We start from the raw sequence: 13,494 nt of genomic DNA, 5'->3' as shown, positions 1-13,494 counted from the left end.
TTTTTTTTTTTTTTTTTTTTTTTTTTTTTTTTTTTTTTTTTTTTTTTGTTGGCAAGATTAGTCTATAAGGGTCAAAGGTTGTGGCTGTAGCTCTTTGCCCTGGGGGTCTAACAGGGGTCGATTCAGCTTCAGAGTGCATGATTCAGGCCCGTGAATAAATGACACACCAGTTGGGATGCTCCTTTGGGTTCAGGAAAATTAATATTGACAAACTCCCTCTGCATTTTCAATGGAATTATCAATATTGCCTTCCAGCATTTTAACCCTTTTACTTAATTTAACTGTTATCGTAAATTTGAGGCCTGACACGGAGGAGGTTTTCTAAGCAGGGATGGCGGAATTGTTTGCTGGCTCTTCAGTTTATTTGCAATTCATTGAGATTATTTCTGACACATTGTTTGTGCAATAAAACTTGCAAAAAAGCTTTATTACTCCGAACTCATTTAAAGTCAGGTTCAATATATAGCGGCGGGGGAAATGTGCAGCGTTACGCCATGTATTTCTCACATGGGCCTGTGGCTGAGCAGAGAGAGAGAGAGAGAGAGTGTGTGGCTTTCTCTCCGAGAAGCTCTTTGTGGTGAGTATTTTTTATTTCAGTTCTTTGCCGTTCACAGTTGTGTACTTGGGGGACTGTACCTCTGCAGTGCTGGGGGACTTTGCCTCCAGCATTAGAGTAGCCAAACAATGAAAAGTGAGCCTAAAAGCTCCATGACAGGGGAAGGTAACCCGAAACCAAATCCATGGTTGCCGGCTGCTACGACACGCATCTCATGTGGCTCTAATGACTCTCTATCTTTTGAAATTTCTTTGTCTTTGTGTCTCATTATCGGCAACTAAGGCATGTTCATAATCTACTGTCGGACATCTCAAATGTAATAAGGCCTCATCAATACCAAATGATGTCATACTACGCCACGTTTTCATCTTTACTTTCGTCTTTGTTGTAAACTCCGCGGAGCGCCGCTTTCCAAAATGGTTTGCTCTTACTGCACTTTAAGTCCATGAAATATGTATGACTCTTTAATACAGATTCATTTCGGAAAGTCCGTTTCCACTGTACATCCAAACAAGAACCCTCGATTTGCATAAAGGCATTGATCTCAGGGAGAGGGTAAATAATGAGAGACAACAGAGCAATGAAACACTAAGCACAAACTACATTTGAGTAGCACTCTGCAGTATTCATGGGATAACTCTGGACTTGCATGGTACAGTCACACAGCGAACCTGGAAATGTTGTGCGTTTAATATTGAGCTTTCCTTGAGTCGTCTCAGGAAAGTGTTTCTACACACTAATTTCAATGTGAGAGCAGAATTTATAAATGCTTTATGTTACAGGAAATGATGTCCGTAAAAGGCCGTATGGTAAGGTCCACCTTGACGATTTCTATTGTAATAATTATATAACTGAGTTTCATTGAGTAAACAAATAGTCTAAAAGGATATAAATCAAGAGTCAAATTTAAGTTTGTTGTTCAAATGACCAGTTTTCCTCCATAACAATGTTCACACGGTGATATAAGATAGTAATAGAACATGATCTGTCATGGTTGCCGATTAGTTGCTTCCTTTTCTGTCTCACTTAAGCCATATTAGGCTTTTTGCGTAGACATAGCAGCAGGCCAGAACTCACAGTTCCCTTGTTTGTGCACCTAGCATGCATTGTCCTCTCAACCCTTTGACCTAGAAACTCAATCATCCTCCTCCTCCCACAGTCACCACAGCAGATACGTCAGTCTTAATTTCTAATACAGTTTAATGTCATATTTATGTAAATACTTCTGGATTTTACTCTATATTAACAGCCAGAAATGTCAAAGCACACATAAAATGAAACAATACCATCTCCCGGTAGAGTGGATTTTAAATTGGATTCCTCTTGCTGCCAGTACTTACGCTGGACAGCTGATGAAGGGGAAAATAGGGCCCACTTTGATTGCATGTTGCAGAATCTTTACACAATAATCCCGCTCCTGCATATTATTTCCCGGTACATTTGAGCCCTAATCTGCACTGAAGGATGCCTCTCTAGTTACATCTTGTTTTTTTTCCAAAGAGATCCTAATAGTGTGGTTTATTTCAATATTCATTGGAAAAATATAATTTTCTGTTTTCCTTCAACTGTCAATTCGAGGGTATGAATTGGCAATTATGCAGTCCAATATTTCTCGCTGCCCTTCTTGAGTCCTTGTTGAATAAACTGGCTGAAATATTGAAACTTTGTCACTTAGATCTAATATAAATCAAGATTCAAACCCAGATGTTGTTTTTGTTTTTTCTTTCTTTCTTTTGTAGAGGAGACGGGAAATGAGTTGCATTTAAATTGTCTTGCAGCCATCTTGAAACAATTTAGCTTTACTTGTTCCTTGCCAAGATCTAGTAAATTTTATTGTGTTTGAGTGAAATATAATGTGCTCCAATCTCATCTCGTGAATTGTGCCATCTATGTCCTCTACAATTAACAGATGTAACAACTAAAGAGCGTTGGGGCCCCATTTTGGCACCATCATTAAGCCCAGACAATTAGCAGTTGCACACATAATTACCAAAAAAAAAAAAAATCAAATTCGCAGGACAAAGTCAACAACATTTTCCACCTTTCAACATGTCACTTTGACCGTGGCCCCTAAACCGACATCACTCAGCTGCTCCCACATTACCAAACTGAGTGCAGTTTGTTTGGGGAAGTAAAGCACAGAGAGTACACATACCGTACATTGCCGCATTACAGTTTAATACAATATTAAATGCATTACAGGCACAGTACATTCTCTGTCAGTGTGACATAAATGATGGCTTGACTTATTTCTTTTTCATGCCATCCCAATTGTTATTGAGTTGAATAAATAATGCTAATAGATTTCACCCTGAGTAGAGGGCCAGTGATCGAGGGTCACAGGGAACATAGGTAGGCTGTTGGTCTATTACCATACCTGGTTTGAAGGTAAGGGTAAGGTTCATCATCCCAGATATTAATAGGATGCTGTTTGTAAGTGGGGTTATGCGACTCACCTCTCGGACAAAAATGACAATGACCAAGGCCTGCATAGAAGGTAAAGGGATTGATGTGGTTATAAATTACTCCACGGCGCCACCTAGCCTAGGCCTTGCCTACTTTGTCATCAGTACAAGGCGATAAAGTAGGGAAATGAGAGCAGAGTCCCCCTTTTTAATACATAAATGAATACTCTATGAGAGTGGTCATTATTTAGGGCACGCTATTTTCAAGCAGTTGTACCGAACCAAACGACATGTAGAATCTCCCTCGGCCGGCGCGGCATGAGACGCTGAACTCGACCTGTTAATAAGCCATTGACCTCCATCTATTTATGACCCATGCCTTTCTTTCTACATACGATATTCAAAATGTAAGTAATTTTCACTCAAGGACAACTTCATAATTCAGGCCTTGGGGGGGTGACAGTGAAAAAGGCGTTCACCTTTTACCACACAAAATATTTTAGTAAGCAATTTTTATAATTGTCTGTCCGGCCTGGGTGTTGACCCATAAAGTCCAGAAGTGCCAGAATTGGAGAAATGGATTTAATGTAAGAGCCTTGCTGCCTCTTTGCCCTTTAAAAATACCCAGAGAATATGAGCCACTGAAAATAGAGCTGTAAATAACCCGACGAGCAATGGGTTTTCCTTTAAATAAATACCGATCAGGTTTATGTTGAAAGACAATAGAAAACGTAGCCCAGATATGCAGTTTACAGTATTTATAGCTGTAATATCGAGGTGCCAGCACCGTAATTTCATGCCCCAATGAGAATGGCAAGGTCAAAGCAAATGCTTTGGCTGAGCATCTGCTAATACGGTGACTCATAAACAGGCACTGCGTGTATCAGGTGCACCAAATAATACAGTATAATGAAATACAGAATAGCTTTCCATTATTGTTCTTTTTTTATGGTGTCATCATTAGGTGTAATTTATGTCTTAAAAAATTCATCTCCCCACACGACGATCTGAAATGGGGGTCCAGGGGTCATTCCACAGGTTTTGGAACTCATAATAAATTTCACAATCCCTTTTTTGTCTTTTCCTTTTATATGTAAAACTCACTTTCTTCTCGTTCCCTTTTCTTTTGGATCTGAGGGCTCTTTCATTCGTTCTTGTCCTTCAGATCAGAGCATGCAACACAACTTAACAAGCTGTAATTTGACTAGTAAACAGCTTTAGGAATTTCCATGTATTTTATTCTGAAGCAAGGGACAAAAACCTTTCATTTGCTGCATAAACAACATCAAAGATGTGAACAGCCTTTAAGGTGTACATACATTAATGCTCTATAGCAGCATAAATGTGGATTTAAAAAAAAAAAAAAAGACTTTCATTTCAAGGTGAAAGGAGAAAACCTGAAGCTGACGTTTTTATTTCTTCTCATTCGGTGAAACTGAGATCTTTGCATGTCTCACTCAATAGTCTGCCACCATGGAGTCTGCTGTGGTCAGATGAATCAGGAGTCCGGGGACACATTATTGCTTATTTGACAGTGCAGTCTGACTGCACAAACTCAGCACATGGTGCTCACCACTTCCTGGCACTCAGGACCTGCTGTAGACTACAGGCCGGCCAATATTTGCCTTCAATTATTCAACAATTTTCATGACCATTTGAAGTCCTCGGAGCATTTAAATAGGTGACAGGAGGGACCTCCTCTTGGCATAAACTGTGTGGTAGATTATCAAAGGATTTCTTTATGCTTTTGGGCTTTGGGGATAGGTTAGAGTGGTGTTTCTGATCAAGGTTCAACCAGCTACTCGGATTATTCAAATGGCAGGAATCATTTGATTTGGTTATATCTTATCCACCTTGCAAAACGGAAAGTTCTGTTCTACATGCTTACACAGTTTATATTATTAGTACTCCACAAGGGTGTTTCTGTGTGCTTTTCTTGTGAAGACCACTCTGGAGGTCCGTAGCAGAGGTATGAGGTTCTGGCTCTGTGCTCTTACTGTTAATGAAACCGTTGAGTCATCTCTTGAAACACTGCAACGGAACCTTTTCCAATTGCTCGATTTCTCTCAAAGGACGGAGGAAGCTTATTCTGAGCTTGTGTAAACTCTCTAAATCCTTCAGGAATAGTTCAAGTAAAAGGCTCTCTTACAAATCTGTCAATAAGCAAGGGAAATGGCAAAAGGAAGTAATGGCGAGATGTTCGGGAGAAGACGCATTGTTGGTCCACAATGAGCAAAAACATGATGATAAAGATTATTCTGGTTTTTCATCATAAGGTGAATCATGCTCATCAGTGTCTAAGAACTGCTGTATTTAACAGTTTTGGTTCTTTGTCTTCATATTTCTTATAATTGTTTTTCTGCAAATTGGTTCATGTTGTTTTTGAATGTAGTTCATCAAAAGTTGTAATTATTTCTCCTTTGTTTAGACCGAGTCGCTCATTAAAAGATGAGACCCACAGCAATGGCAGCATATGGCGCCTGAAATAAAATCCTTTCTTGCCACAAAAGGAGATGTTCATATTAGATTTTTTTTTCCTCCTCCCATCAGATTCTCCATCAGGGAGCCCTTTGCAATTTAATCATCACTAAAATCATTAAAAAGATCTGAAGATTAAATTATATTGGCATTTGCAAAATTATGTAATACATTTACATTACAATGAAGAAATTAAAATAATGCATTTTCGCTGTCTGGGGTGTATGAAATCTCCACATGGGAAATATAACTGGAGAAGTGGACAGACTCTTATTTTCTTTGCCTTTGGTGGCAGTTAATAGGCTCGCAGAGTTTCAGATTTCATTGTGTGAACCTTTCCACACTATCTTCCTTCTGATGGATGTCCCTGAAATGGAAACTCTCTGTGGAATTTCTGAATTATGAAATGAAAATGTATTTTTTGAGAAGAGGGAAAGTAAAATTGAATGAAGATTTGTCATACTTTCTCTAAATTGTACTTAAAAGATTTGTGGGCAGCTTGGGAAGTATTTAAGCGTACATTATGATAGCCAAGGAGCCATTTGGTGTTTCCCATTAACACGCAGTCACTTCGCCTCCTCTGAATGTCTTAAAGTGTGTGTGTCTTGATTCCAGGGCTGAGGGATGAGGAGGTGGAGTTGGCCATCCAGCGCTCTGGCAGCACAGAAGAAGTCCTGCCTGTGAGCCCTGTGGGGCCCCCACATCCACTCCATGCAACTCAGCTGGCGCTTGCACCACATAGTGAGTGCACACGCCCCTTTTTCTCCCCGTTGATACCTGGTGCATATAAATAGTATTAATATTTTATGTGCGCTGTCTCACCTGGAAAAAAAAGAACTTTAATTTAAAATGTAAAGCCTTTCTTCAGCTTTACCTAGAGAGAGAGAGAGAGATCTTCCCTTTTTGGTTTTATTAATTTAAACCCATTAAACGGGATTATCGGTAGCTCGCCAAATAGCAGGATCTTTACAAGTGTTATAGACATGCATGCCGTACAACATTTGCCTTGATTGTGAATTCAGATACAGGGATATGACATTGCACCGCACAAGCTCGTGAAGTCTCTTGTCATTCTGTTTCGAGGGGTTCCACGCTGGCAAGACCCCACGCCGCAACCTGTATCTTTATTACCTCAGGAGGTTATGAGTGCTGTCCACTGATTTACCAATGCAGAATGAAGTCCGCGTAATGCTTAACCCATATGACAATGATTCCAGATGTATTCCACCCTCATTTATTACCACCCTGTCCTTGACTCCCCTGGCATCTCATGTTTTGTAATGAAAGTGATGTTGATGGGATGGCCATGTAGTTAGGGAGACTCGCGGCTCTCTGTCGATAGTGGGGGGTTTTATATCAAAATGGCTATAAGGGACCTGCATAATGAGGAGAGAGCGGGGAGTCTTGTATGGGGGGGTCACACTGAAAAGAGGGGGCTACCTCTCTTTGATGTCCTTGTTATGGGGACGGTGCACAGAGACCCGCATCCATCTCTGTCGAAGTAATGGATACTCTGATCTCTATTTCCACGCGGTAGAAGGACAGGAAGGCCTCCACTGAACCCAATAAATTTGAGGAGATTGGAAAAACGGGGGATGGATACCACAGTTCCAACAGCTTAAGTGACCAAATAAAAAAAGGAAGATGGCAGAGTGGAAGTGTAAGAGGAAAAAAGAGAGATAGAGGAAGAATGAAGGGTCCTAACAGGGGGGAAAAGAGCAAGTGAAGACCTCTGCATGGCAGTGATGCAGTGAGGCTCGTTCAGGGTCAACCGCCTATCCCAAGGACTCCCAGGCCTCTCAGAAGCACGGCATTCTGGGATAGGTGACAGTCTGTCGCAGCTATAATGTTGATGAAGACCCAAATTTATGTGGTTACCATATGGATGCTGGAGAATGACTCAAAAACCTTCGATGGTAAAGGTCACGGGTTCACCCCTGAATGCTGCAGCAGCAATGAAACCTGGCCTTGAGCAAGGAGAATAGAATAGCATTCACCTTGAATATACACCATGTAGTCCAATATGACAGCGGGTCTCTCATTTTATTTGCATGTCAAATCACACAAGTGGTAAGGCACGAGATCAATCTGGTTTACTTACTTCAAGCAAGTAAACATGTACCACATAACCCATTAGGTGAAATCAGACCTGTAATAGAATATCAGTGGCGTACTTTAGTGGCCTGGCCGCTAATAATTTCATATTCATTTGGGCCCCGCCAACAGCAAACAGGAGAAAAACCTCACACAGTAGATTTCCTCCAGACCGGTTTGTTGTTTAGTGACATTTTCAGTTGAATGCCTCTCTTATGTGGGGGATTTCCACTTTGACAGACAGTTGGCCTACCCAGATGACAGCTTGCACAATGACACACTTTCACATTATCTGTCACTCAGCAAGGCAGTCAACTTCTAAACACACACACACACACACACACACACGCACACTCTTACCTTTCAGCCTGCGTTTCGTTGTTTAAAGGTTTATATGCAAACACTGTATTAGGCCCAACCCCCAAAAAGTGGAAGACTAAGGTGTTCTTTATGGAGGAGCAGAATGAAGTGCTTGTTTACCCTTTATAGTTCAGACGTTTTGTGGAAACAAACGGATAAATAGATGGAATTTGAAACCTCACAAATAGATAAATTTTATTGTATGGTGCTCATTAAGTGTACAAGTAAATTGCTAAAAGACTGTGTACATTTTCTTTATCTAAGAGGACCACATCAGTGATTTTGCATTCACTACAAATTGTGTATATTTAGCATCAAATGTAATCATTCTGGAAACCACGTTTCTGGGTTTTTGACGAGATGGTGAATGTTTCAGGCAGACTGGCTTCTTATTCATTAGGGGACTCTTAAAATGTGCTAGTGTTGTCTAATCCACGACAAAGAACCTTTACACAATTAGAACAACCATAAGTTACATTATCACAGTAAGGTAATGCATTGCAGACCTGTTATATTAATCTGCATCTAAAGTTTGCAACCATGCATTATGTAGCATTGAGAAAAATCAAAGAGTGACAAAAAAGTACATCAAAACAATCTTACATGCATTCAAATATGGTCAGCAGAAATGTATGTAGTGTACGTGATTTATACTGTACTTTGGAGCTAAAACTTCACATTCAGTTACGGTGATTTATCCTCCTCTCCAGGTCCAGCAGGCTACAGATGGAGAGACTATGGTGCCCTCACCATCATCATGGTGGGCATCGCCTTTGGCTTCCATCAGCTTTACAGAGTAAGTTACACCCTGCTGCTCCTGCTCTATGTTTCCTCACTCACTTTGTTTTCACAGTTAATCTTTCTTAAATTTGTTGTACAAATTATCCTCTGCATCCTAAGATCTGTCAGTACTGTCTCCCTGATATTACATTAAAATTGGTGGGCTTAGCAAGTACATCATTTATGATGAATGAGGGTGCTAGAATAGAAGGCGCCTCTGCGGTATGTAACATCACTCTGGTCTTGTTATTAAAGCTGCCCTGCTCTACGTCAAAGCATGATCTCATTTGAACCCCTTCTTTTTAACTCAACCTTCCCTCCTCCTCTCAAATAGTTTTTTTTTTTTTTTTCCTTTAAAAAAATATAGTTGCTAACACAGCACACAGACATTTTTTTTTTTTGACGTCCTACCGTCTAAAAAATAATCACCCTGGTTTTTATCGGGCTTAGCAGCCCTTGAACATGAGCTCATGAGGCCCCTTGTCCCCGGTGACATTAATCCCATAGTGGTTGTTAGTAGTAGTCTGAGTGGCATGTGGAAGCCATTACTCTCGTTTTAGAGGAGGACAGGAGCTTTAGCAGTAGCTCTCGACCCGGATGACAGGCCGTTCTCCTCTGTGTGTGTGCAAGAGAGAGAAAGGGAGCGCGTATCATGTACTTGCATATGCCTACCTGACCCTGTCGGACATATTGGCTTCTCTATAGATCCAGTTATGTCCTATTATTTCATCCTTCTTTACACATTCCCGGTCTCCTGTCCTTTATTCCAATGTCCCTGCGGTATTTCCACTGATGAGAACACACACTGTACCAGTCCACTGTTTCCTACGTGCAGCAGGGTTTGCCAGCCACCGGTCGCCTAGGAGGTGGGATTCCCTGGCGGGACGGCACAGGTTGCTGTCATGTCACTGGAGCGCGGCGCCAGTCGCACCATATGTCCAGGCTTCTGCCCGTGCTTTATTTATGTTATGGCGCACCTTGTAAACACCACACTCCCAGCAACCCACTTATTAATTACTACGTGTTGACACTCATTTAATCTTTTTCTCTGAAAAGTGTTTATTACTTGCACTGGTGTGGCTGCTTGCCACCGGAGTTGGAGCGAAAACCTGGCTCAGGCAGCAGAGGGCTGCAAACCGGCCGCGAGGGTTTAAGCGATCCTCTTCCACCCTTAAAACAAGACATGTATGTCTTTCAATGGGCCCCTACAGGGTCACGCGGCTCCACACACATTATTTAAGGATTCATTGAGACACTAACAAGCTGTTCATCTGGTTAACACTCACACTGGATAACATACATATAACATTAGATATATGCTAACATATAACAAACATTCATTATAGATTAGTCTGATCATTTAGAATAACAAACAGTTGCTTGGATACTCTTCATCTACCTAATCAGGCAGTTTAGACAATGAGGCACTAGTCCAATAAGACAATGCCTTTGACCCTCTGCTGCCGAGTCGAGGTGGCGCTGTCTTTTCTTCATCTTCTGCCCATTCCGTCCAGAGAGAAGTGTGATGTTGTGCCATGCTTTTAATTGCAGAAATACATCCTTCCCCTCATTATGGGCAGCCGAGAGGACAAGAAGCATCTGCAGAGGATGGAGAGCAACATTGCAGCAATGAGTGGCACGCTGACACAGACAGGTGAAGATTAATATCTTCATCACTTTCTCCCTCCTTAACATTTTCCCTCATTTATCTGTCGCCAAAATCGGGGGCCCCCGCACGTTTTTAACAAATGACGCCGCTGTCATTTCGCTTTAATTTGAAATTGCTTGTTTACTGTCAGGCTCGGGCTCAATTAATTACGTTTCGCTGAAAAGCTCTTAACCTCGGAATATTAATGAGCAGTTGGGAAATGACAACTTTTCTCCCCCCCTCCCTCCGCCCATCCTCTCTCCTCCCCCCCTTCCATCCGTCTCCCCCTGCACCAACCTCACTCCCATCCAAACCTCCACCGCCATCATCAACATCCACCCTCTTCCCCGTAGGTTGCGAGAAAGTTCATTTTAATTTTCTGTGTGTGTGTGCGTGTGCGTCTGCGCGCAGGATGTGCGTGTGGCATGGCACTGTGTGGCGTCTGGGCTCAGCACTGGCCCTGGTGTGATTAAGTGCACAGTGACAGGTGCGGCTCCCATGTTGGACAGGTGAGGAATCTCAACCTGGCTGTCAGACATGGAGAGCGAGAGAGAGAGAGAGAAGCTTTCCGAGCTCTTCGTCAGTATAATTAAAAATCCAGGGAGGCGTAAATGAGAGAGGCACTCAGAAAAAGTTTGGTCTCGTTAGCGGTGCTGTTGAACTAGAGTGTTTTTTTTTTTTTCCCCTGAAAGGGACCGATTCCCATTGAGATAGGTAGACGGGTGAATCAAATGGTGAATCAAAATGTGTTATTTTATCAAATGGTGAATCAAAATGTGTTATTTCATTCAAACGTATTCATTTTTTAAATAGAATGAAGTGTACATGAGCTGTGTGCACCTGTCTGCCTGAGATATCAAACAAAGTAAAAGGAGGTTTGTATGCGCAGAGATCATTCCAGGTCTGCTAGAAAAAACTGTGAATTCCCATCATGCACGTGTTTGCAGGGTTGCAACTTGAATCATAAATACGACCTTGTCAGTTTTAATATAAGCATCCTTTGTTTGATTTTCCCTTCATCTCCAAATTAAAACAAATTAAGTGTGTTTGAGTTAAGAGCTCCTGTCACGGACCAACATAGTGTAGATGAAAATATGGCTGTTATCGTTGTATCCAGTCACACCCATGCTATTGTTTTCCGGCTGCCTTCGGGAGGCGGAGAGCAGCAGTTTGTGTGAGATCGCGTGCGAGGTGTGTCGCCCTGAATCTGATTAACAAATATGTGCTCTTTTATGGTCATTTTCTCCCAACTATGCAAACACATTTCCTCTGTCTGTTTCCCTTGATCTACTTATCACTCTCTGGAGACGTTCCAAGTTACAAACCCTGTTCTGCTTGTCGGTATAGACCGGATCTCACAGTAAGAGTCCTGTGCTCTGCAGCAGAGTAGGTAGGTGAGACTTCAGTGGAGGAAAAAAAGAAGAAAACATGGGTCCTTTCTTCAGCCAGTGTGGGGAACTAATTTGCTATGACTGCAGTAGCCAAGCTGCTATTGTAGTTAATGACTGTTGTAGTTAACAGTTGGGGAGAGGGGTTGCAATTACACAGAGTTTTCTCCCTCTGCTTTCCCTTTGTCTTCCTCTCCGTCTCGCTCCCTCTCTCCTCGCTGCACTGAGTAATAGCGACCGACTGCCTCGCTGCTGCCAATTGCTTGAACCCCCTTTTGTTAAAGTTCATGTATTTCTCTATTGCCGGGCGCAATGAGGTGATGTATCCTTTTGAATGGGGACCACATTAGTCTCTCTCGCCAGCCCCAGCTCCAGAGTAGGGGCCTTGACTCCCATTATGATTTGCCTACAACTTCACACAGACAATTAATGAATGGATCTTGGAACTACTTCAGCGCAGCCAGGCTGTAATGGAATTGTGCGGCTGTTTGGCCACTCTTTGTGTGTGGGAGCCATATTGGTGACCAGCTGGCCATTAAAAACAGAGACAGGCCCGGACATATGTAGTGTACATTATATCGCGGTATTTACTGAATAATTTACTGAATACACAATGTGCACCCTCCTCACAGCAGCTGCAAGCCTCACACATCATCTTGTCTCCTATTCTGTCTCTCACACACTCACACACACACATTGCAGCTACAGCCTCCTTTCTGATTCATGCCTGGCCAAAGTCATTGACTTCATTATTCTTGGCTTCATATCTGTGCTAACTGGGGATGTGAAGTTATGCATTTTTGTCAAGTGTCTGAACAGTACAAAGGAGTCAACCTTGTGGAGGGACATGAAAAGAGTCGGACTGTTTGGCTGAAGTGGCTGAAAAAAGCGGTGCCAGTGGTAATTCAGGAGGCGCAGCGTTACAGCCTGGCAGACCGACGCACACATCTGGATAAGCTGTTTTGCGGCGAGGTGGAATCGGAGACTAATAGGGCAGCTCTTGGTTTAGCGTGCACACCCTGTCATAGTAACACCTTTTTTAAACAGGGATGGCCGTGGTATTTTAGTTTTATTACCGTTTTCAGAAAGGCTGGTCACACTCGGGAGCTCAGGCTGAGTAACGAACTCAAATTGTTTGCACAATGGGTTTTTTTTTGGCTCTAACCAGCGATCCTGCTCAAACTCGTATTCCATAGGATTCTAGCAAGCACGGAAAGATCAAACGTTTCTCTGCACCCCACCTATATTGATACAACCCCACCCATTTAAACACAGGTGTCACTGCGAGATATTAGCTTCTTTGAAAGATCAAATATTTTGTCTGTGTTGGTTTTTCAAAAGAAACACAGACTCCAAGCCGGGCTCTGTGTTGTGTCCCGGCCTGGGTTAATGTGAGAGGAGGGTTCTTTACCTCCCGTCCAGCCGGCTGCAGCGCAGGCTTTTAACCATCGGCCTGACAACCTCAGCAGTGGACCGCCACAATATCTGTTGATGTTAATCCTATTAGGCTTGATTTAACACTTTACACGCCCATGATTTATATGAATGTTTATTGGTTTTCTGTAATATAATCAGCTCGGGGAAACTTAATGCATTGTTTGGTAATACACGCGTGACTGGAAGCAGGGGGCAACAAACTGTGCCCGGTGTTATTTGAAATCATACACCCTCGTCCAACACCAACACTTGAACTAATTCAATCTTCAAAGTCAATGGAAAAAGAACAATATTTATTAGGATTAGGGGGGACATTTTGTCTGGCAGCCTCCTCCCAAATGAGAGCCT

At 42.2% G+C, this 13,494-nt stretch overlaps 1 protein-coding gene across 2 annotated transcripts in view; it reads left to right on the top strand.

Moving 5' to 3' along the window:
* The window catches only part of pex14 (peroxisomal biogenesis factor 14), a 48,759-nt gene that overhangs the window by 20,096 nt on the left and 15,169 nt on the right, over positions 1 to 13,494 (top strand). For both annotated transcript variants that reach the window (XM_031845574.1, XM_031845573.1), the window contains exons 4-6: positions 6,055 to 6,180; positions 8,604 to 8,689; positions 10,225 to 10,327. In XM_031845574.1, the coding sequence (XP_031701434.1) occupies positions 6,055 to 6,180; positions 8,604 to 8,689; positions 10,225 to 10,327 (315 nt within the window). The remainder of the gene's footprint in view (positions 1 to 6,054; positions 6,181 to 8,603; positions 8,690 to 10,224; positions 10,328 to 13,494) is intronic.

The sequence above is a fragment of the Anarrhichthys ocellatus genome, unplaced genomic scaffold, assembly GCF_004355925.1.
Source record: "Anarrhichthys ocellatus isolate YVR2014 unplaced genomic scaffold, GSC_Weel_1.0 scaffold5, whole genome shotgun sequence".
In the NCBI taxonomy this organism is placed as follows: domain Eukaryota; kingdom Metazoa; phylum Chordata; class Actinopteri; order Perciformes; family Anarhichadidae; genus Anarrhichthys; species Anarrhichthys ocellatus.
This window is presented reverse-complemented; position numbering and strand designations above follow the sequence as displayed.